This window comes from Bacillus rossius, chromosome 3, assembly GCF_032445375.1.
Source record: "Bacillus rossius redtenbacheri isolate Brsri chromosome 3, Brsri_v3, whole genome shotgun sequence".
Taxonomy (NCBI): domain Eukaryota; kingdom Metazoa; phylum Arthropoda; class Insecta; order Phasmatodea; family Bacillidae; genus Bacillus; species Bacillus rossius.
Window position 1 is genome coordinate 84470399 of NC_086332.1, and position 24134 is coordinate 84494532.

The 24134-nt window shown below is 37.2% G+C and overlaps 2 protein-coding genes across 13 annotated transcripts in view; one reads left to right on the forward strand and one right to left on the reverse strand.

Moving 5' to 3' along the window:
* Positions 1-24134, forward strand: part of LOC134530988 (uncharacterized) — a 36016-nt gene that overhangs the window by 6563 nt on the left and 5319 nt on the right. For 4 of the 10 annotated variants that reach the window (XR_010074914.1, XR_010074913.1, XR_010074915.1 and 1 more), the window contains one exon: positions 17348-17930. The exons of 4 other annotated variants lie outside the window; for them this stretch is intronic. Coding sequence is in view for 1 of the 6 variants with exons in the window: in XM_063366394.1 (XP_063222464.1) it covers positions 8465-8602; positions 17348-17597 (388 nt within the window). In the remaining 5 variants the exon portion in view is untranslated. Of the gene's footprint in view, positions 1-8464; positions 8603-15293; positions 15355-17347; positions 17931-24134 lie in introns of those variants that run through there. 2 more of the 10 variants (XR_010074910.1, XM_063366394.1) reach the window with 2 other exon arrangements.
* Positions 9545-24134, reverse strand: part of LOC134530986 (arylsulfatase G-like) — a 46249-nt gene continuing 31659 nt past the window's right edge. For all 3 annotated transcript variants that reach the window (XM_063366391.1, XM_063366392.1, XM_063366393.1), the window contains 3 exons: positions 23065-23214; positions 14709-14799; positions 9545-10811 (listed from right to left, as the gene is read on the reverse strand). In XM_063366391.1, coding sequence (XP_063222461.1) covers positions 10534-10811; positions 14709-14799; positions 23065-23214 — 519 coding nt within the window. In that variant the 3' untranslated portion in view covers positions 9545-10533. The remainder of the gene's footprint in view (positions 10812-14708; positions 14800-23064; positions 23215-24134) is intronic.

Here is a 24134-nt window from a genome sequence, read left to right on the forward strand (position 1 = left end):
CCTCTTTTTTTATCTTTGCTTGTTTCATAAAATGTTCATATTTTATAAATAACCCATTGAAATTCATGTGTTAAACAATAAATTTAATTATTATACGAAGATGAACTTGTAAGAAAGTTAATGATTGGCTAGCATATCCAGGGAATAGCGACAGCTAGGACATTCAGCTTATGTTTTGTGTTTTGACATCTGAAAGTCATTTAAATAGCAAAGGAAAAGTACATTATTTAGAACGAAGGAGTATTCGTTCTACCACGTTTTTGTAGAGACATCGTTATTACTTCTGATTATCCACGAGATATCAATTTTTCAAGATTTTATTATAGTTTCGACTGACATTCAAGTTTTTACTAACAAAGCAATGTGGCAGAAGTAGTATTAATGAATTAGATTATTGTGACATCAAATTTGAATTATCGTAGGCGATAAACTGCAACCACGATAGGGTTTATTCACGATCTATTGCTTGCTTTGAAACGAACTATCAAATTTTCACGACGGAAACGAATGAAACCAGTCAACTAAGTTTACAGCCTGCAAGACTGATTACTGACGCTGTTCAACGTGCTGTAATGCCAGCGATCAACATTTTTGACTGAAGAGAATAGAGCTGAGGAGAAGAATTTCTTCAAGTTCATATCAAAACCGCTCCAGCCGGAAGGAAGGAAGGCCAACGATTGACCGGCAGTGGCGATATAGAAGCAGTTGAGGGCGCCGTGTTTCACACAGAACTTCGAAGTCGACCATTGGTGCGTACCGAACAAGACCTTTCCCACTGCGAGGAAGGATGCAGCGGCAGTGTGCAGCCATAGTTCCCGGACCACGCACAGCTGTGTTGCAGAGCCAGAGGTCATCTGTGTCGTCATACTTCCGCATGTACTGACGGAGGTTGGTTGTCGTCGTATTGAATAGCATTTGAAAAATTTTCGAGAGTCCCTTGAACTATCGATTATCAAGTACCTAAATAATTTTCTTTTCATATAATCTGAGATCACACTAATTTTCCAGAAATTCATCTTCAATTTAATTTTATTGTGAATAATTTTTGGCATGAAGTAAATTTTAATTTGTTTTAACTATAATGTTGATTTTGTGTCTGAACATATGAAATTAGAAGTTGCTGTTTGATTAAGAACTTAACTTTGCAATTTACTTTTGAGAATTTACCTGTAGTTGATATCCAGAGGTCCAATTTGCTGACACCATTGAGCAAAAATAGCCGTAAGCACTGTTTAAAGGCACTCATTGATAACATGATTTGAGCTGATAATATTAAATTGAGTTTGAAGTTACATGATTTGAAACAATTCCTTTTGATAGTAACTTATATCTTATTTGAATATTGTAAACAGATTTCACATTTGTAATTTGAAGCTTTACTATCACTAAATAAACTTATAGTCCTCGACTACTGAATCCATCTGTGCTAATTCTAAATGATAAGCAATTATGATTCATATCGAAACATACTAATATTCATTTAACTGTGAACGAGGGAATATTTTGTGTGATACAATATCGCCGTGACAAAGGTAAACAACAGTTGAAAATATAAAAAAAATTGTTTGAAACAATTTTTGACTATATAAGCGTAGTTCAGGTGTTACATTTAAAACCAACTATTTTCTTACTGTGATAACATATTTAAATCGTTTCTCTCCCAAAGTTAAATATTTTGACCAACACGTTTTAAACTTTATAATTATTTTAATTTAATTTGTACGCAACATTTATTTAGGGGTAAAGAGAGCAATGATTTGAAGGACTGTATTCTTGATATTCGTGTAGCCGAGACGCTGCAAAAATATAAGGACTGTATTCCTGCATTTATGTTGCTAAAAATTCACTTGTTTCAATAAAATAGTTAATATTTAATTAATAAAGTAGTCAATAAAGTATTTTATGGCGAATGAGTACTGTGGTCTAGTATTTTAGTAACAGAACAAAATTTTTTAACAGGGTCAGAACTGGAACTATTTTATGGCTAGTAACAAGCCGCAGTTAGTCTTCCAAAATATTAAAAATACTTCATACCCCTAAGTCTGCCCCCCCTCCCCCCCTACAAATTATTATATGGGCGCCCTTGCTTTCAAGACAACGCACATTCAATAACAGCAATTTTTAAAAGCCTTCAAAACAGCTAAAACTGGCTTATTCAGCAGGCCGCTATCTCTCAAAATATACTAACCTTGCATTGGACTTTCCACCCCATTTTACGCTAGTGAAATTAAAAAATAAATATAAAGTACCACAGATTAAATATAGAAAAAATAACTTACTGTTTTCAGAATGAACATCCGTACCCTCCGATCTGGAACTGGAATCCTTTTCGGGATCGGGATTTTTAATTTTAATCACCCATTTATACATCATACAGACCTTTGAATATATATACTGTATAGAAGTCGCCAGCCCAGGTTAAAATTTCTAATACGGTTTTGAGGTAGTTGGTTAATTCACCGCCGCAAGCGCCACCATCTCTAGGGCATCGACTTGTGGTGGTCCCTAGCGGACAAGTGTCCAACTCTTCAAACACCCCTTCCCCCTCCCGTAGAACGACGTTGAGCTGCAGTGAATGATGGATCAGGGGTGCGGGGAATGACAGCGGGTGACAGCGCTGCGCTCTAACGTGTAAATAACAACTAAGACAATACAGGGTGTTACGGCAGCGCACTGCAGCGGTGAAGTTCCCAAGCTGCTCATCATACGCTTCTGAAAAACGTAGAGTAAATCCTATCCACTCGCGACTTCTATACAGTATATATATTCAAAGTACAGACAGATATATACAGCAATTAACGAACCATAACAACTGTCAACTAGTGAAAATAAAATGATAATTAATTAATGAGTGATCCACGTAACAAACACAGTAAACTGATGAGTAAACAGTAAGAGTAAACACTACACAGTAGTGCTACCTGGCGGACGGCGGCTATTATTCCGTGCGCCTGCCGAGTGGAGTGAACAGTGGACACCGAGCGCGCATTCTATGTAATTCGAGGAGAACTAGAAGAAGTAGGTATTTACATTTCAGAAGTTTCGTAGCCGCGGCCCGCGTGTACAACACAAGTAATTGCACCTGGCTTGTTTCCGTGTGTATAGTTGGTTCGATTGATAATTTATATACTGATAGTGTTATGAGCACATATCTGTAACTCGACACGATTGGAAAACATATTTTTTTGGAAATAATACGGTTTTTTGTATGTATTATTTCTGCCTGTAAAAAACAAAATAACGTTAACCCTAATGGTGGTGCCAAGGCACCTGTGGCACCTACCGTGCGCACGCCTATGTATGGTTGGTATGGGGGTACCAGTTCCAGGGTCGGTAGCCAGGGAGCCACGGCGGCCATCTTGGATTATGACATCACGGTGGCCATTTTGGATGACCTTGATCTTGACCTTATGGCCCCAGTGGCCAGCTTGGATGTCACTTCTGGCAGCCATCTTGGATTGTCACTTCAGGCAGCAATCTTGGATTCTGTCATATTGTTTTCTAGAATTTCCACCATTTGGTTTTTCTAGAACATTCCGCCATTTTGAATTATGACATCACTTCCACCATCTTGAAAATCCATAATAATTAACCTATAAAATCAGGAAAATTTTTATAAATTTATAAAAAATTAATAAAATGTTAATTATAAACATGATGACTTCATCATCAAACATACCAGTCCTGCGTGTTGCACTTTTCATTGCGTCCACCATCTCTAACTGTATATTTATTTTCAAAATAAATATTTTTTAAAAAAATCTTGATTAAATTTGAATAAAAATTTACCTCATCGTCTGGAGGCAGCCATATTTTTTTAGTAAAGTCCGCCATCTTGATTTCATCTTAAGGATGTCAACATTGAGTGTGCTTAAAGTACACCACAGTAGGTATGTAAGGTCGAGTTGTGTTATGAACCTTGTATACCAAAACATCCACAATAACAAGTCATTTTGCTTATGGTGGTAGTTGTGACCACCATTTTTCTTAAAGGTATAATGTATGTTTATAAGCATAGTCTGAGATATGTGTTATATCAAATTAATTCTTAAAAGCTGCATGGAAGCAGATATTGTAAATGTTTGTGTATATATCAGTTTCCGTAAGGTTTTTTAATGCAAGAAAAAAACACATGAGAGCCTTAATCATGCACGATGATATTATGTTACAAACAAATATGATAGTCCATATTTGTAGAGTATTAGATGTTACATTTCAACTTGATGTCTGATCGGTATAGTGTATATGATGCAGTTACAAAACTCACCTCAACCACTACTGGCTCTGCAAGATGCACTTCACATCACATGAAAATAGTAAAAGTCGTGACAGAAATTCAAAGTAAATAACATATTAAAAATATTTAAAACAATTTAATAAAAAACACACACACCTAAACACCATCTTCTCCCCTCGCTAACACAATGCCATTCAAGAGGGTGTTACCGAACCCCTTCACAATAGCCCGCTCCGTAGTACTTTCCATTCTTCCATTTAATGATCTATCCACACAACTATTCGTGCACACAGCTTTTAAGTCAATAGTTTGGGATATGTGCCTAATATCCCTGCCACCGCAGCAGCAATATCCTCCTCAGTCAGAGTAGAGGTGTTCACAGGTATACCTGTGATGACTTCCCCAGATTCTTAGTCTTCATCCATCGCAAGAGCTTCTTCCTGGTCGCTAACCTCCTACCAGCTCGCATAGGACTCCTCCACAACAATTTCATCATAGCTGGCACGACACATCTTACTAGCTCTGTGAATAACTACGAATGATACATCCTAAGGGTGCAATGGTTCAACCCTCCCCACCCCTCCCTCTACCCATACTATTCCACTCCTGTCCATGCATGTCAGTGCATGCACCTCTAATGCACAACCTACCCCCTCCTCCTCACATTGACCCTTCCCAGCCCTAATAGCTGTCATTTAGGTCTGTCTCCTATGTCCCCAGCCTCCTACTACCATTTGAAGCACCTTCAACAAGCAACCCGGCTTCGTGTAACTAGTGAAAAGTTTCAACAGTACAGGAATAAATAAATAAAATTATTTATTTAAAAACTGCATTTATTAAAATAAAAGTATACAAACACATTACACTACATTATAATTTATATAACACCAGTAGTTTTTATCCAAATGTTTTCAGATTTATCAATCCCTAGCCACTTCACAAACAAGCGATCATCTTTCCGACGTATGTATCACTTTTTCTACCAAATACTTGTTTGAGTACTTTGTAGGTTGAATTTCTTACTCGTATAATCCTTCATGTATCGCCGAACCTCGTAAATCTTCCATGTTATAACATCACGGGTGGTAATTATGTATTTTTACTAACACAGAATATTTCTGTCGAATATTTAGAAATTCGTACAAATTCTTCAATTTTAGATGTAAGTTTTCTTACTCCTAGTTTATTTGCATTAGGAAAAAAAAATTCAGGAGTGATTTTTTGTTTACATTAACAGGCTACATTCTAATTTTACGGTGTTTTTTGTTATTATAGTCATTTAGTAATGTCGGTAACATATAAAATCACTTATAACTCCCTTTAGAGTACGATCAAATCGTTCAACCACCCATCCTTTTATCTCGGTGAACATAGAATGATTATTTATTCCGAAAATGACTACAAGGCTAAATAGCTACAAGGATACACCAACCACATATGAAAAAAAACTCTTTGTATAAAAATACCAACTCAGCAAATTTACTGAAGAGATCAAACATCCCTGAAATATGTATTTTATGCTTACTACAAGACCAAGAGGTTTTGAACCATTAAATATTCAGCCCTGGCTACCAGGGGCGTAGGAACCGGGGGGGAGGGGGGACAGGGGGGACGTGTCCCCCTGAACTTTTTGGGTGGAGGGGACTGTCCCCCCCAACTATCTAGACCGTGATATTTTTATTTTATAATATTATTCTGCCCAACTTTATTTGTAATTTCTTCACTCTCAAATTTTATCTTAAGGAAACAATAATAATTATAACATCGATGTATCCAATGGTTAGATACAAAATCTGCTTAAAAAGCGCTATTTTGCACTTTTAAAATCAAAATTTTCCGGTGGAGGACCCCCGGACCCCCCGTCTTAGTAAGAGGGGAATGGGTTTACATGACATCAAAATCATTATTTGTTCCCCCCAACTTTATGAACACAGCTATGCCAATGCTGGCTACAGACTTGACTACAAACATTCAATGAAAAGGACACACATTTGGACAAAACATTCAGCTCGGTAGGATTATATCACTAGGATACATTCCCTAAAAACGAAAGGAAACTATAGGATCCTGCACAATCTGGCTACAATGCCTCCATCTACACTTGGCTCCAAATGATTTTAGTTACAATGCTGCACTAACTGGAGAGGTGTTATTATTACTCTCCATTTTGTTAGTCATTGTCTCATTGATTACAATTTTACATCTTGAAGTTAGAAGTTGTACTACGAGAACTCAGACTTAGCTAAACATTAGATTAAATGAAATAAAACTTTTTATTATATAAAATATAATTTATTTTTTCACTTTTATGCACATGCAGACAAAACAAGTCATTATTGTACGTAGCACACACTTCTTATTTCACGAAGTAGAGACCATGTTTGTTTGTATTGGATACATTTTCATCATTTTTGCAAGGCAAGTGTAAGTCTTAACCTATCGACCAATATGTTAGAATCTTTCCATATAGTGTAATCAAATCACTTCGGCTGCTGCCATCTTCCTTACATTTTTATTACTAATACTTTTAAGATCTCTGAGGTCTCCTGTTTTAATACCAGTCTGAAAGTCATTAAAATTGTTATCGCCCCACTGACCACCATAAGCCTGATCAGAATAATTTATTTTAATCAGTCGTTTCCATCATTTTGGTCTCAGCACTTTATCACAGTCGTCGATCTTTTCAGCTTCAGACTGTTCTACAGTGGTCTCATTTTCATGGAGGTGACTAGAACTTGGTGTAAATAATTTTTTTTATTTTCACATGAAGATGCTACTTTCTTCGTTAGCTTTCAATTCCAAATAATTAACAAGACCTGGGATAGTACTGTTTTAATCAGGATCTTCACATTTCTTGTGACCATTATAGCCATCTTAATAATTTGCTATCATTTCACTTCCTTGCTGTTATAGACACACCCTTCTTATCATTATCTAGCCTTGTTTTACAGATAGAGGACTTTGCTAGACCTCAAGGGGGACCAGATAATTTTATAAGCAAGTGTTTTTTCAGCTGTACCTAACATAGTTATCGAATGAGTAATGGGTATTTTTATTCAAGTGCCATCTGATTAAAATGTGGAAATTTCTAATTTTGTGTCAGGAATTCACAATACAAATGGATGCCTCTTAATATATTCCACGATTGTGTGAATTATTGTTTGAAATACGTGGATTTGTGTTTGAAATATGTGGGTTTGTGTGTGGATTATGTGTGGATTCAGTGTGCATTGAGTGTGACCATTAATAAAATCAACATTAATATTCGTATAAGGGTATGATTCTGAATTTAAAAAATAATTTAACATAATGTGCTTAAGTTTTTTTAGTCATATATCCTTCATTGAGTTTTTTATATTGGACTTGGATGAAAAGTACCATGTTTAATTAAAAAGCACACCAAATAATTTAAATTAATTAGCCATGTCACAAAAACAATATTTTGATCAACTTAAAATAAAAAAATAAATAAAACCATGACCCGAAAGTAAGCCAGAACTATCATTGTAGTAGACACTAAGCACGAAAGAGTACAGGTTATTGAATTTAGTCTACTCTGCACAAGACAGATCATGCACGTTGCATGCGATTGGCAAGCTATCAATATCAGACAAGTGTGCGCACTCTATAAAGGCATCAAAAGCAACTAAACATTAATAATGACAACATGCACTGGCAATATTTTTATGTGTGCTACACAGCAGCGAAGAAAAGATAAAATGTTTGAAAAGTCTTTAAAAGAAAATTTACACATCAGACATCTTCATATTTCTGTTAAATAAGTAAACCGTAAAATCCTTTGAATAATGGATTTCAATTTTCAAAATGCATGGTTTTAAACAGGAAAAGAAGTTATGGGCAACAACTTACATTGTAAAAAAATAACATATCATATTGAGGTAATGGCAGGACCAAAATATTTGACCGTATTGGTCGGGAAACTGTATTGTGCGGTTACATCTTAAACGAGTTTTGCTGTAATATAACTACCATACTGCCTGACAGAAACTTAAAAATAGATATTGCTGTTGAACGGTGATCTTCAGCAAGGCCATGTTTATTACCTAAACAAAGTGCTCAGAATCTAATAGGGAGACCAAATACATAAAATAAAACTCAATATATATCTTCAAATTAAATTTCTAATGCTTGCTGATTTGTATTTAGTTTCAACTGTTAGAATGGTATTTGAGTGATGTGTCACTGTGCGTGCCTTCCCGCCACCAGCTGCCATACCCCGAGGAGAGGACAGGACTGCCCCAGCTCCACACGCACCCAAATACTGACCGGCATGCACACGCGCACCCTCATCCCTGACTGGCGAAGCCACTTCTCCGACACGCTCACGGCCATGCAAGTACAGGAGTGAGTGAGACCAGGCACTTTGAATGCTACACTGCAGTACAGTGAAGGTCTTTAATCCACAATGTTCGACATCACGGCCATGTCAGGTTAGCAATATTGCTGAATTATAAAACGTCAATATAGTTTAACGGGAAAGCCCAATGTGAAAACATAAAATATGTAACCCACTGGAAATCAGGGAACACTGTACTGAGATTAAAACAGACAAAAATTATAAACTCTCAACTAATTAAAAACACAGGTGGCACAGTAGTGCAACCTGGTGGCCAAGGTCAAAACCTGGACTACACCCGAATTAATCTAAATGTGAACAGCTCAATTGGTGCCGGAGTACAGAACGTGCCGAGCCATAGATACTAGGTTAACGGCCTTCCACTGTAGTATGTATTATATATAAAAACATCACTTTCCTTTCTATATTTATCATGGAGAAAAGTACATACAAAGTATATAACTTTGTTTTGGATATAAAATAAGGACCTTCATTGAAGCCAAGGCCACAACAAATGCAAATTCATTATTGTCATTAATTATGATGTACATATTTTAAACTAATGAATTATATTGTTTATTTCCAGGTAAAAAAATAAATGAATATTTACCTATAGAAAAGTTTGTACCTTCTTTCCTTGGATTAGTTTTTAACACTAATAAACAATACAAGCAAAGAAGAAGGGGCCATAAACTGTCTTGTTTGACATGGCACAGAACACGTTAACTTTTGGCGAATCTCTGACGTGTTCGAGAGTTGCATGTGAATTTTCTGTCCCCCATAGGCAAGTGTTGTGTCGGTTGACTCTTCCTGAGAGATGAAAAGTGGCTTCGTCACTGAAGATTAATTTGCTTGCAAAGTCACCGTCTTCAAGATGGTTCTGCATGGCAATGCAGAACTGCAGTCAGAACAATTTGTCATCGTGGCTGATGGCTTGCAGAAGCTGCAATTTGTACGTCTTTACTCTTAATCGCTTATGAAGAAGGGATGTTCAATTCTGCCCTAGCCCGATAAGTTGACTTCTTGGGACTCCGCACCATCACGTCCCGTACACAATCCACTGTCTGTTGTGACACGCCTGGCCGACCCGACCGTTTTGCGTCGCACAAACAGCTGTCTTCCTCGAATTTCTTGTACCACTTCATTATGCTATTGTAAACTGGTGGTGTTTTGTTAAACTTGCCACAGAAAGCTCTTTGGGCACACAATACCGATTCGCTACGGGCGCAATCAAGCACACAAAAGGCTTTCTCTGCCTGGTTCGCAGCCATTTTCAGCAACTACATGCACTAGCACCCCTGTCTGTTGTTTTTTAAAATAGATTTTTGGTGCTACATTCAAAAAAACTTTGAGAGTTCTTTTACGCGATATATAATTTGTTACGTTATTCTTTTCCATTTCACTGTACCGATTTTATGAAATGTTTCACGGACTTTATAATTATCCTGTATATAAACTCAATGCAACCAGATGTTAAAATGGTAAATTAATTAATATCAAAATGTCCTATTAGAGAATAAAAGAAAAACATGCCAAGAAGTAAAAAATAACCTTTGGAAATATTTTCCTTAGAAAAGTGATGTGCTACTTCAGAATTATCAAATTTTGCATGTAGAACTTAATGGGAAATCATAAAATGGTAAACAAAGTGTATGTACGTATAATAAAATTGAAAATTGTAAAAATTTGTTCTATAATATTAATTTTAGGGTTTCTAAACAATGGAAGTCAGCAGTCTCATTAAGCTAGTAAAACTAGTAATAATTATTCACCTGCGATTTTGTGTGTTTTGTCACTACTATTACTAACATAAAACAATAGTATAAAAATTTGTATTGCTACAAATTTATTTTATCTGCATGCCTACATTTAATATATTTCCAAATAATAGTATAAACAATAATTCCTCTTCCTTCTTTTAGCTGAGTAAATACGCTGATCAGTCCCAGGGACAGCGACAAATGGGGCTCTCCCCCCAGCAGCAAGGTTTCGCAGCCGCGCTGGTTCCGTAGTTGACAGTGCTGACGTTGTCCGTCCTGATGCTAACTTCCAGCTGCAGCAGAGCCTCAGAGGCCGCCTGCTGTATGGACAGGTATGCCCATCCGCTGGAGTCCAAGGGAGAGCTCTCGGTCGGGTCAGCAGCCAGGTCGAATATCAGCGGTACGTCTGGGTAGTGGCGGAGCGGCCCTGCCCTGCCACTGCAGTCTGCGACACCACCTGTGGACACGATACAACACATGCTAGGCCGACAACAACCAAGACTAACTCTGGGGCACTGCTGCACTAACATGGTTACGTAGAGCAGAGTAAACAATTAGCTCTCACAAGGCACCTAGCTGAGTGTTTTCTTCCAGTCAAGAAAGTGTTCAAACATGTAAATATTTATCCTAATATTATGTCAGCTGGGACCTCACTGAGCGAGCGGTTTACTAAGAGTCAGTGAATGGACTGCATGCTGACTGGATGTGACTCTGGGGCTGGCCATGTGAAGGGAGCATTTGGCTTGTCACATGGCTGGAAGGAGAAGAATGCTTGCCAGAGAGGGGAGTATATTCCAGATACTTATCATTACTCGCTGGGCAGATGTAAATAGAGTTTACCCGCAGCAGAGGAGACAGTCATCATTAAGTGCTTAGTTGCAAAAGAATGCTGGGTGCATAACTGTTTAGAAGAAGTTTGCATTCCTAGTCGTCCTCCTCAGAAGCTTGTCATCACACAACATATCACCGTTAGTTGATGTCAGCAGCTTGGAAACATCGCCATGCCTTTCAGTGGGAATGTTAGCGGACATGACTCATCAACACGGCCCCCTTCCAGGGGTCTGAGTCCGAGTGGAGAGACTGGAGCAGCAGGATCCAGCTCTGCGAGGTGTCCTGGTAATCCTGAGAATTACGTTCCTCGGAGCCTTCAGCTACTCACTGAGCAAGTGGTCCCTGGAGTAAGTGATACTTGCTTCCTGAGTTGCACCAGCAGAGAGCCACAAGTTGAAGCCGTGTCTCAAGGAAGGTGCGAGTATTCCCGTGACGCAGTCACAGTCGTAGTCGTCGGATTCGCTTGCAGGGCGAGTGGAGGGAAGTAGGTCCGTAAGCCAGCAGTAGTCTGTGGAGGTGACGATGACTGGCAATCAAAGATAGCGGGATCCCTTCCAGGAACATTAGTTCCTGATGCTGGACGAACAGGCAACGAGTCTCTGAGGAACTATTGGAAAAGAAGCTATGTCTTTAAGGCGAGTAGAAACCCGGCTTAAAACCGAGTCACTCGGGGTTACTAGTCAGCGAGTGCAGTGAGCTAGCTCTCTCGGAGAGAGAGTTGGATAAATTGATAGCTTAAAATTAAAACCCAACTGAGTAACATGAGACTAACTGGCACTTAAGTCAAAAGACATCTTAGGGTAAACTGAAAGACCTATGCTTAAAAGTAGAAGTTTAATTAGCAGTCAAAAATTGATAAACAGACAAGGTTTGTTTTAAAAGTACGTACTCTTAATTGTCAGTATTAGTGTTTTGTTATTATAACACTTTGGAACCCAGATAATATTTTAATGTTACAGTCCATGACATTAATAAAATTTTCATTTTATGAGAGGTTTAGTTATCAGCCTGTAAGTGATTATTTTTCAACAGAGCTTAATTGGTATCTGCCTTTTTTCATACCAAAGAATGACCCAGGCTTAAGAGCAGTGATGGAAGCTGTTGTTAATTATTCAAGCTATATGAACCTTAATTGAGAATTATTGTTTTAAAAAGGTTCCATTTTGTGTCTCTGGTACATTGCCCTCTGATTACTTTAAATTGTTACTCCGTCCGTTGTAGCTTCACAATAGTGTGACAGGAGAACGACAGGCTATGTTCAAATCGAGTTTTGTTCAGTTGCCAAAAATAACTGTCAGAGGTCAATTCAAAAATATTCAAATTAGATAAACTGCACTAGAACTTCTGCTGTACCACAGACTAAATCACTGCTGGATGTCTGCTTAGCAATCGCTATCCTGAGAAGATTGTCGAATCCTCCTCATTCATGAATTACAAAATACGAGTAAAAGATGTATTCTCACCGACTAGTTATCTGATCTCTATTGCGAGGGAGGGGAAAAGACCCATTTTGTGCATGGCATAGTCTAATCTGTGAGCTCAGCATGGGGAGGAGGAAAGATGGAAAAGCAAAATATGGTCTCAGTATGATAGTGGAGGTACATTGAAAGAGAATGATACTTTCAGTATTTTAACTCGTAACAAACATTTCTAAAATCAACACTGTAAAAAATATCATTGCATTAACTAAATAGATACCTAATGAGATACCTGGTATGCAGAATGTTCAGTTGGCAGCAGCAAGCTGGGAAAATATACACAAAACCATATATATATATATATATATATATATATATATATATATATATATATATATATATATATATATATATATATATATATATATATGTATATGTATGTATGTATTTACATTTCCCATTTTTTAATTACGTACACACAAAATGTCCGCACAAATCTGTAATTAAATTTCCTGACTTTCCCTCACCAGTTTCAAATTTCCTTCACTAATTTTTTTAATTATTTTCATATTTTTTTATATTTTCTGGGGGAGGATGGGGGGGAATAAAGAAAATCCAACCTCATTTATATTGTACATTGTACTTAATATGAACTTATAAATAAATAACAAAAATTAAATATTCAAACAGAACCTTGCATACACCATTTTATAGTGTGCACAACTATTCTCTAAAAATTTATTAAAAAAAATTATGCTTACACAATCTGGATGATGCCAGACGGGAGCATGAAAAATTTTCTCTCAAATTACAGACACTGGGGGATTTCTAAAGACATTTTCAGGACTCAACTCTTATAGTTTTCATTGTAAGTTTAAAATTAGTGATGCTTTGAATCACAAATTTCTCAGATCCGAATCTCTGATTCAAATCCCAAAGACTACCTCGAATCTACCTGTTGAATCCCAAATCTAGGTGTCAATTGTCAAAAATAATGTACAAGAAATTTAAAATATTAACTAGGGTGTTGAAATATTCAACCCTCTAAATGTTTGTGTTTCCAGAATCTATTATTATTGTAATTTTATTCCCATGATTCCATATCAGAAGAACAATATCTTGGAGAATGCTAATAGGATAAATATAAAGAAGTAAAAGACCTAAAAAAAAACTTCACACTTGTCAATTTTTGTTTTTGAATTTACTACATTTCCTTCTAAAATTCTTTAACAATATATTTTTCCTTGAATCTCAAATCTTTCAAACATTAGAGATTTAAGGATTTGACCATATCCATTCTTAATATTTACAAGTTCAGGATATCAACAATTTCTTTGTGTCAAAAATTTTCCCTGATGTACTAAACATCCCCAGAAAATCATAGCTGGTGGCAAATAAAAAACCATTCTTTGATAGCTTCTGTAAGGAAAAATATTTTGTATTCCTTTTTAACAACACAGGTGCTAGTATTTCTAGTATTTCAATTTCTGAATTTCCCTTCCTCAAACTTTTTTTTTACACAATTTCTTTCCATGAATATTGAATCTTTTGAATAGAGGCTTTGATTGGCCCTCCCTATTTTTAATATAATTGTAACTGCTTCTTACTTGACCTGATTTGCAGGTGAACTGATTTGCTGTGAACATTCTGCATACCAGGTATCTCATTATGTCTTTCCCACGCATTGCGTCGACGAGATGCATGAAGTGTTATTCTTGTGTACGTGAAATGTAAACTGTGCGTGGCAGTGACTATACACTCTCCCGGAATTGTGAATCACTTGCACGTCAACACCGAAGTTACACAACACCGCAGCTGTAGTCCTAATACCTCCCCTGACCCCTCTGTTTCTTCTTCTTTCCTCACACATGCACCCACCCACAGAGATAAGAAAAACGTGCCTGCCAGCTTGCTTGAATGAAGGTCATTCAACCGGCCGGGAGGCCGGCCCTACCGCAACTCCCCTTAACCGGAATTTTCCCATAACCGGAATAGACCTCCCCCCAATGATTCCGATTGAGGGGTGCTCTACTGTACTACTATATTTTGGTATAGTTTCTTCATATTAGCAAACAATGATTCAACTGCATATAAGCAAAACTTACCTGTGTAATATACAACTTTGTAAGTGCCAATTCTCACAGCCCCAACATCCGAGCACAGAAAATCTAAATTTCCATTTGGATGAAAAAGTACCTGCAACCAAACCATTACATAACCTGAAAATCAATGCTTTCATATTGCAAGCAGACTAATTAGGTATGAATTAATCTACTGTGGCATTGTAGACCACTACCCTTCCCAATTTTTAAGAATATATTTTTTAAGAGATGATGATTTTCAGTAATGTAGTATATTTGATGCACCACATTAATAGTGTTTACTTCATTTGTAGAGGTTATAGATTGTTTTTATAAATATATGCATATTTTATTTCTCTAAACCCATTTAGGTCCATTTTTACAAGTTTTAAATTGTTGACTAAATTTTGGTGAGCATAGAAAGTGTTTTCCTTTGATTTGTTTATATTGTTTTAGTTCAGTAATTCTCTTGGTATCAAATCATTTTAAAGATATGGAATTGCTTCTAGAACATGGGAAAGTTTTTTTCCAGTGAAAGAAAGAAAGTCAGATGCGCGATGCTGTGGCACTGAAGTGATAAGATTATATTGATCACATCCTGTGTTACAGAGAGACAGAGACGTTTGCCGGAACCGTGACAAAGCTCTCTGACCAGGGAAATCACATAAAAGTACGTAGTTGTAAGAAAAATCTTAGTAGCCAATAAGAAGAGAGCTTTTCGAGGAAGTCCCCGTTTTGTGATCTTGTGTGAGTTTTTGTACTGTGCTTTGTCTAGCTAGTCATCGCTCAGGCATTGCCATGTGAAGTTGCGCTGGTGGGAGGCTAACAAATTTAACATTTTGATGTCAATGTGAAAAGATTTTAATGTCTGTAGTCCAAGCGGCACCGATAATAAACTCTTTTGGAACATTTATTTTAAATATTCGTTGACCACAGTCATGACAAGGCAATAGTTCTGTGATGTCTCAAGGACATCACATTTCCTTGGTCATACCATGTGTTCAGACGTGACCGTAAGAGTTTCGTTGAGAAAGAAAGAGTATTCTGAATGCTCTTAATTTTGTTGTATAAAACTGTAAATTTGTCTGTGCTGAAAGCTGAGTCAACATGAACAGTGTTAATTTTGTGTAACTAATTTTCAGTAAGGTGAAATAAATCTACAATTATAAACTCTTTTATTTCAAGCAAAGTCACTCCAAATTCTTTAAAAATCACCAAAACTTTAATTTTCATGAACTATCTCGAGTTTACAACTTGCAGGTCACCATAAGTTCTGCTACTGGATAAACATTTATTAATGGAATCTTTCACATTATCTATCTGCCGTAAAAACGCATTACTACCTCTGGATCGAGATTAAACTACAATAATTTTTACATGACTTTACACAAACGTTCATTCAAAATTTAATAATACATTTGATATGTTCCAAATTAAGTTCAAACAAAATAATTATGCAAACCAAACTAAGAGTTAGGTACAGCATTTTCACACAAATATGAAGGGTACATTAAAAATAATGCTGTACAAAAATAGTAATATGTGCCAATCATGTGCATTATAGGCACCCTTTTTTTTTTTAATTTTAAAATAATTGAGTTTTTTTTTTAATTTTTTTACTTAAATATTTTGCTCCCTGCCATTTTATTCAGCCCAGTGTACAGCCGAGCCAATTTTTTCAGCATGTTTCCCCCCCCCCCCTCCCCCACACCATCCGGTTCACAGCTTCGCCAATGCTACGTTGCGACTTGGAGTGCTGCTTGAAGCGCCCCGGTCCCATAACCCCCGCTTGCTGTCATGTACTAAGTCTCGTTACACGAAGCCATTTGTGACCAGACTTGTGCAGGCAAGCAGACATTCAGCCCCTGGTGATTTCCCCGAAGTCTCGCAATCAGCAAGCTTAGACAAACAGCCTGGTTAAATTCTCGGTGTGGCAGACACGTTGCGGTGTTTCGTCGCCTCGGTTCTCACGAACCTTGCAGAATTTCCCTGCACTCGCCAGTCCCCTCGTCCAGAACCCAGGCCGGGTCAGTCATAAGTCATAACCTCCCCCCTCCTCTCTGGTCCATGGAGGTCACAACCCACAGCCGCTCTCACTCTCTCGTCCGCACACCCTGCCGGCGACGAGAGGAATTAAGATGTGCCTGACTGCTAAAAGACGTATCCGCGATCCATCTAGCGGAAGCGAGAGACACTAACCCCTCCCTACCTTCCTGGCTGTCCACCTGAGGGCAGCACTGTCGTGCCCATAAGAACAATGTTCAAGTTGAATCAACCCTCGACCTGACCGCTCGCCGGGCGAGTTGAGTTCCCCACTTTTCCGTCCAGAGCGCATTGGCCAAGGATGTCAACTTCGAGTGTCCATGGCAACGAGCGCCGATGAATACCGAAGGCTCCCCCCCCCCCCCCCCACCCTCTTTCAAAGGGAGACTTGGCCTTTTAATTTAGCACCCCAACCGCACCCCGAGGTCACTTTTCTTAGGGCAGCCAACCGCGAACGTCTCCGGTCAGCGACTCTCCTGACTTACGCGAGAATTAGAAGACCGCCGATCAATCAATTGGAATGTAGTCTACTACAGTTAAGGCCTCAAGTGCCGATTTACTATTTTTAGCTTTTAGTCTGCCCTAAGTAGTCGCAAGTTAAATTTTATTTTTTTTTTCAGCTTCCAACTTTCATCGTATCCATCATGGTTTCCAAAGCCAACTGTGTACTACCGTGTCGGTCTACGAGGCGGCAGCCAGGCAGCTGAATTCTCCCCGCAGTATGAGGGTTCGAAAACACCTCTGGAACCCAGTTCATCCTATAACATCCCACATCAAGATTTTGGACCAGCAGTTTCACAACACTCGGTGAAACGCCTTCATCATTTTGCTATCTCTCTCTTCTCGTCGTCTGCGGTTCACTATGCTTGACTGTCAACATATATCAAGTCTACCTACCACCCACGCCAGTTTACAGACGTTTTTATTTTTTTATGTTATTGTTTTATTTCATATTTCAGAACAGTAAATTTATAATTTCAAGTGCTAGACAATACAACGAAACAATTTTGTGTAATTATATGTTAACCTTCATAAGTAACCCTGTTGAGGCCTGGGCTGATTATAAATTGTTTTTCACCTTTTTTTTTAATAATGTTGTCTTAAATTTGTAATATGCAAACCATATAAAAATTATGACAGTACAGTCAAAATAAAATATAAAATCAATTTTTAATCAGAATAAATCGAATAGCTCGCCAACCACACCTCGGCTTCTCATTTATAAGCCTTACGATCCTCTCCGCCATCTGTAAGCCCACAGGGGCGGTAATAAATTCTTGTTCACCCTCCTTAGTGCCCCTCTGAAGTATTATTGACATATCTTTTTATTATAAGTTTATCTTTCCAGTACGTTTCCAAATTTTTGTATCTTAAAAGTTTCTCTAAGAAATTACTTAATAAAATTATTAGCGCACTAAGGAGAGTCGTAACAAATAGTTATCAAAATATTTATAGAGAAAACGAACACTTTCCAGCTGCATTGAAATAACTGTTTGGACTCAACAGCAGCTGGTGAAGGCAGAAAAACCATGCAATAATTCTTTCAGTATGACCTGATATAAAATGAGTAATAATATATTAACAAAAGTATGAGGTTTACATTGATACAATGTATCGACAAAAACAAAATTTCGAAAATAATTAAGTTTTGTCGCTAAATAAAGTGAAACATTTTAGCATACAGTAGAACCCCGATTTTGCGAACACAGATTTAACGAAAACAGCGATTTAACGTAAAGGTTTTTAGGAACCATCAAAAAACACCAATTTATTAAAATAATAATATAGATTTCCAAAAAATTAAAGTAAATTGTAACGGAAACTTATTAAAAAATACTCTCTGTGGTGTCAGTAATAGAATGGAGGTACTATATATTAATATGTGCCTTTGCATCATCTGTCCAAACACGAAAAAATTAAAAAAAATTGTTCAAATTGCTTAAAAACTCCGGGCGCTGTAACTGAATTGCGTAGGTGCGTGCCATTGCGCGCGCATGGACAGATAGACTGTCCGTGACACATGACGTCATGAAGGGTTTCTTTGTCCGCATCCCCCTCCCCCTATCTTATCCCTGGCTTGACTCACCACGTTATCTTTCAATCACGCCCGCATAGTAACAGTGCTAGGCAATAATCTCACGTTTCCAAATATTCCCTTTCTCCAGGTTTTTTTTAACTTGTGACCATGTCACACCAATACGCCATTATCATTATTCTCAGTAATAGCTTTGTGCGCGGTGTTTAGTTTTTGGAATACATTTTTTATAATTGCTGTTCGGACTTCGATTTTATGCTTTTCTTCTTGGATTTTGACAACAGATTGCGATTGGAATTGACTACACTGCCTGTTGACGACCTGCTTAGCTTTTTTATTGGTACAGTAGAATCCCGCTGATGCGACCACTCACGGTTTCCGGAAAAATGGACTTATAAACGGAATGGTCGCAATAGAGATTTCGGGCCAATTCCCCCCCCCCCCCCCCTTCCCAAATATATCCAAATACATAAAATACTCGCGCTAAATGAATTTGCGTCACGCGAATTCGGCTATGCTAGCCGGCTGGTTGTTATTTTCGTTCAAAACGTGGCGAAGGAACTTGTGTGGATCAGGTAGAAAACATTCCGCTATAAACGAAAGATATAAGAACAATACTATCCTGAAATGCTGTGACATGTTTTTGGAGTAGATAATCACAGCGACAGACCGACAGGATGCGCTCCCGCCCTTGCCGTCAGCGATGTTTATTTTGACAGCTCAAGCAATTATCTTTTCCACGACCCTTCACAGCGTAAAAAAAAAAAAAAAAAAAAACACGTTCGAATGCAGATGGAAAAATAACTATGCAGTAAAATAAATATATTTACGGCCCTGCTAAATTTTTCTATTCAATAAAATTCGAGGAATTAGTGATTTTTCAGCAGAAACAGCTGTGTGACTAATGAACAAATTGTTTCATAATAACTAAACTTATAAAGTATTTATTAACGGCGAAGGACAGTCGTATAAGCCCATAAAAATATTTATTTTACCGAGAATGGACTATACAACCTGGCTTTTGTCGCACGCGGTGTGGGAGGGAAGGAGGATGCTGACAGTTTCTCACGCAGAAGGTTGAAATAAGTGAGAGAATGTGTTGAAATGTTAGTTGGGGAAGGGGTGGGGGTGTTTTTACATGGTTTGTGACTCTGGGAGGGATGAGCCTTGAAGAATTAGCATGGGATGGGAGGTAAGCGCCACGTCACGTATGACGTCAAGCCGCCGCTACCGCCAGCCTGGCCGGACGAGTTTCTTATGCTCTCGCAGAAGCTACCACAGCAGCTTTTCGTGCGTGCGGGCGGGTAAGATAACATGACAGCTGAGACTGCTTTTCGTGCGATAGTGGAAACGCCGAGCTCGCCTAGACACTGCCGCGTGCATCGGCGGGATTCTACTTTACATGACTTTATTTACTGTTTTTGGATATCGGCTTTGTTACGTTTTTTTGACGATTCGTTTATGTTACTGGTATTATAACTGGACAAAACTGAGACATGGGTGGTGGAGCTTTTATTTTTTTTCCCGCTAAGCTCGCGTCTATTGGCTGGCTGCTGATGGAAGGTCACGAGTCTGGGCGGAGCGTTGAGTGAGTTATACCGCGCATGCGCAGCTCAGCGAACAGAGAGAGCCGCGGCTACGCCGCGCCGTAACAACAGCTGACCGAGTACAATTAATTACCTTTCTCAGCGTACGGCGCGCTATTGATGGTAAATTTCCATCAATTTGCGGCCATTTTTTTTTTTAAATTTTTTACTGTGACGCAATGTGTATGTAGCTCGTATTTGTTATAAACGCTGCAGGTTGCGACTGTATTTTAATAAACTTTAACGTATTTCTTACACTTTTCATTTTTTTTTTTGCCTAATTTTTCACGGTTTCTGAAAATCTGTTTGTACGACTGAGGTGTACGTACGAACCGGGGGCCGTACGAGCGAGAGCTGAGATAGCACGGCAGCACAAGATATCGGCGTCGACCCTGTCTACGATATGGAAACGTAGGGACGCGATTATGAGTGCGGGGGTCATTGAAAATCGGTAAATCGGATTTAACGAAACATCGATTTAGAGTAAACATTTTCGGTAACCATAGCACTTCGTTAAATCGGGGTTCTACTGTATTTTGTATCATTGCATTATAGTGGCAGGTTCTTTCAGATTCATAATTAATAGAAGTAGATCAGGGTATAAAACTTAATTTTCAATGTGTTCAAAAAGTAAAGGGAAATTTCATTTTTTTTTTTTGTAAAGAAGATATCGCCTTCAAAATAGTCCCCATTAGATATTATACACTTATGCCAGTGCTTCTTCCAATTCCTGAAATACTTCTGGAACTCAATCTTTGAGTTAGTGTTCAGCTCTTTCAGCGATGCACTTTTAATATCATTTATGCTTGTAAAAAGACATAAGGACCATGTCTGGTGAATATGGATGCTAAGGCATCATTACAGTGTTGTTTTTGACCAAAACTTTACAAAAAAGCAATGAAGTGTGAGCAAGTGCATTCATCATGGTTCAAAAGCCATTAATTGTTTTGCCACAAATCCAAGCTTTTTTTCGGATTGCTTTATGCAAATGGTGTTGAACTTATTTTATTGATCATTTGATCTTGTGGCAAGAACTATGCCGTTAAAATGGAGGAACTTAGTGAGCATAACCTTTAAATTCGACCATACATATTGAGTTTTGTTCGGTCTTAGCGATTCAGAATGCCTCTACTGGGACGATTGAGCCTTAATTTCGACGTCATATCTGTAAATCCATGTTTCATCACCTGTTATCACATGTTTCAATAGTTTTGCAACTTGCTGTTGTTTTTGTTCGAAATGGAACAAATTTGTAACATATTTTGCTGTCACACATTTCAAATTCAAAACTTCCTAAAAATTTAATGGCATGAGCTAATTAATATGCCTACATCATCAGTGACTTCTCTTATTGTTATTCCCTGATTGTACGTAATCGTTTCTTTCACTTTTTCCACATTTTCATCTATTTTTGACGTGCTGGAGCGTACAGGGCGCTAGTCATCTTCAACATGATCATGGCCTTCTTAGAAATGCTTATACCACTAGCAAACCCTTGCTTTTACTCATAGCAGACTCACCAAAATCAATATTTAACATTTCTAAAACATTGCTACACTTTATTTCATTCTTGTAACAAAATTTAATGCAAATTTTCAGATCCATTTTTTAAACAAATAAAAAAATTTCTTAAACAAATTAAAAATTGCCAATGGTTCCAATACACACAGAACCTTTTTAACAGCTCACACTAGACTAAACATACAAATATGACTAACAACGTACACATACTTTTCAGACATATTTACCAATATAACAACGAAAAATTGTGTGAATCGGACTAATAATACAATGCGAGATTACAAAATTCCTGTTACTTTTTGAACACACCTCATACATTTACAGTTTACAATTTTGAAGCTAGGGTCTTAAAACAAAACACATAACATTCAATAAGATGTATCAGCTGTTTTCCAACTAAACCAACATTTTGAAAGCAATAATAGGCATAAATAGGTATAAGAATGTCCTCTCAAATCTAGCAAAGTAGTTTTGACATTAGTGCAATCATGAAACCTACATGATAATATAGTGGAAATTTGCTGGTTAGTGATATAAAGTGTTTTATTGCCAATAAATGTATTTATAGCATTTATTTGGAGCTATATTGTTAAAAAAAATTCTATTATCTCTGGTTATACATTAAAAATTTACTACACACAGTAAACAATCAAATATCTAATAATTCTTAAGTCAAATCAAATAAAAATAATAAACTATGTATATGTATTCGAAAGCATATTTGAAAACTGGCATAGGCTAAGTGTAACAAACCAAAGAGGAAATAACATTAATATAATAACAAAAAAATATTCTAAAATAAATCTCATAAAACCTTTTAATTCCCAACAATATGGATTACGTTGTTTTACAGACATGTTTTGAGCCTCATCAGAATGCAGACAGTTTTTTTCTATTTTTTACTACTTGACCAGGAAAAACGCAGCTAGCTAATACCACTGCATTTATTTATGGTCCCAAACAATCCCAATAATTCTTGCCATTAATGAATCCTGATCTTAAGAAAATATTTGGATTCTTGAAATTTTTTGGATATTGTCAAAGTTGAAGATATTTAGTCTTTGATTTTACTTCAACCATCCCAAGCTTTGCAAACGCCTAATGTTTTAAACACATGAAAACCAAATTTCATGATTTAATACTTTTAAGTTTGAATTCTTGACGAGTCTATGACACGCTAGTTTCCTGTTCGTACCTGGTGGCCATCATTTGAGGAACCCAGAATCACGCTGCTCATATCTCGCCCATCAAGGCGGCGGTGCAACGGAAGAGATGCATTGGTAATCCTCAATAGCGTAGGAAGGATGTCCAGAGCAGAAAGGAGGGCGTCTGACCTCACACCAGCCTGTATCATATCTCAAAAGGCTCAAAAAGATACACATGTGCATCACTTTTCTCTTAAACTATATATTATTACACATATTAAAAAACACTAAACTATTAACTCTTGTATCTGTACAAAATATGTCTTACTGCCAACTATTTCTCCAATTAGTGTTGTAGCAATGTGTTCATATTAATGCATGTTCAAGAAGGATGTTTCTGATACAATTATTACAAAAATTTATTTCAAAAATTCATAAAAAAGTTTTAGTATCTAATATGTTACTTAAAATAAACTACATACAACACTCACAAACTGTTGAGAATTTTTTTTTTTTAAGTGGTACAGTGGTATGACTGTCTCACAAGTTGCGTCTCACCAAAGGGACATTTGTGGATCTGGACTTTGATCTTTCACAAAAATAAGTAAGCACATGGGGAACCTGTATCAACCAAGGTTACTGCCCTCCCCAATTGTTAAATGGTTTAATTAACTATAAATCACGTTGTCTCATCATGTTTAGTAGTCTGGCTAGGTTTTCTGATATCATTTAAATAACAGCTATTTATTCTTTATACTATGTATTTTTGTAATTGCCATATGTTTTATGATCATAATTTAAATTGGTTCATGCTTTTTAAGTTATCCTGACTTATTTGTTTGCTTTATAGTGAATAAGCCCCTAAGACGTTATTTTTACTTGTTTATTTGTGTAGTTACGGTTTTATGTGCTTTCACGTATTTTTTTAAGGATTGCTTGTTTTTGTAATTTTCTTTTGTACTTTTTTTGCCATGACCCTTTGTTTGAAAGAGCAGGTGGAATAGCTTGCCAGTTGCATAAGAATTAGAGAGAGACAGTTCAGAGAATGTGAGAAAAAAACTCTGAAGTTAGTAGAAGTACCTACTGTTGACAAGCACCATGATTGGCTGATATTTTTTCA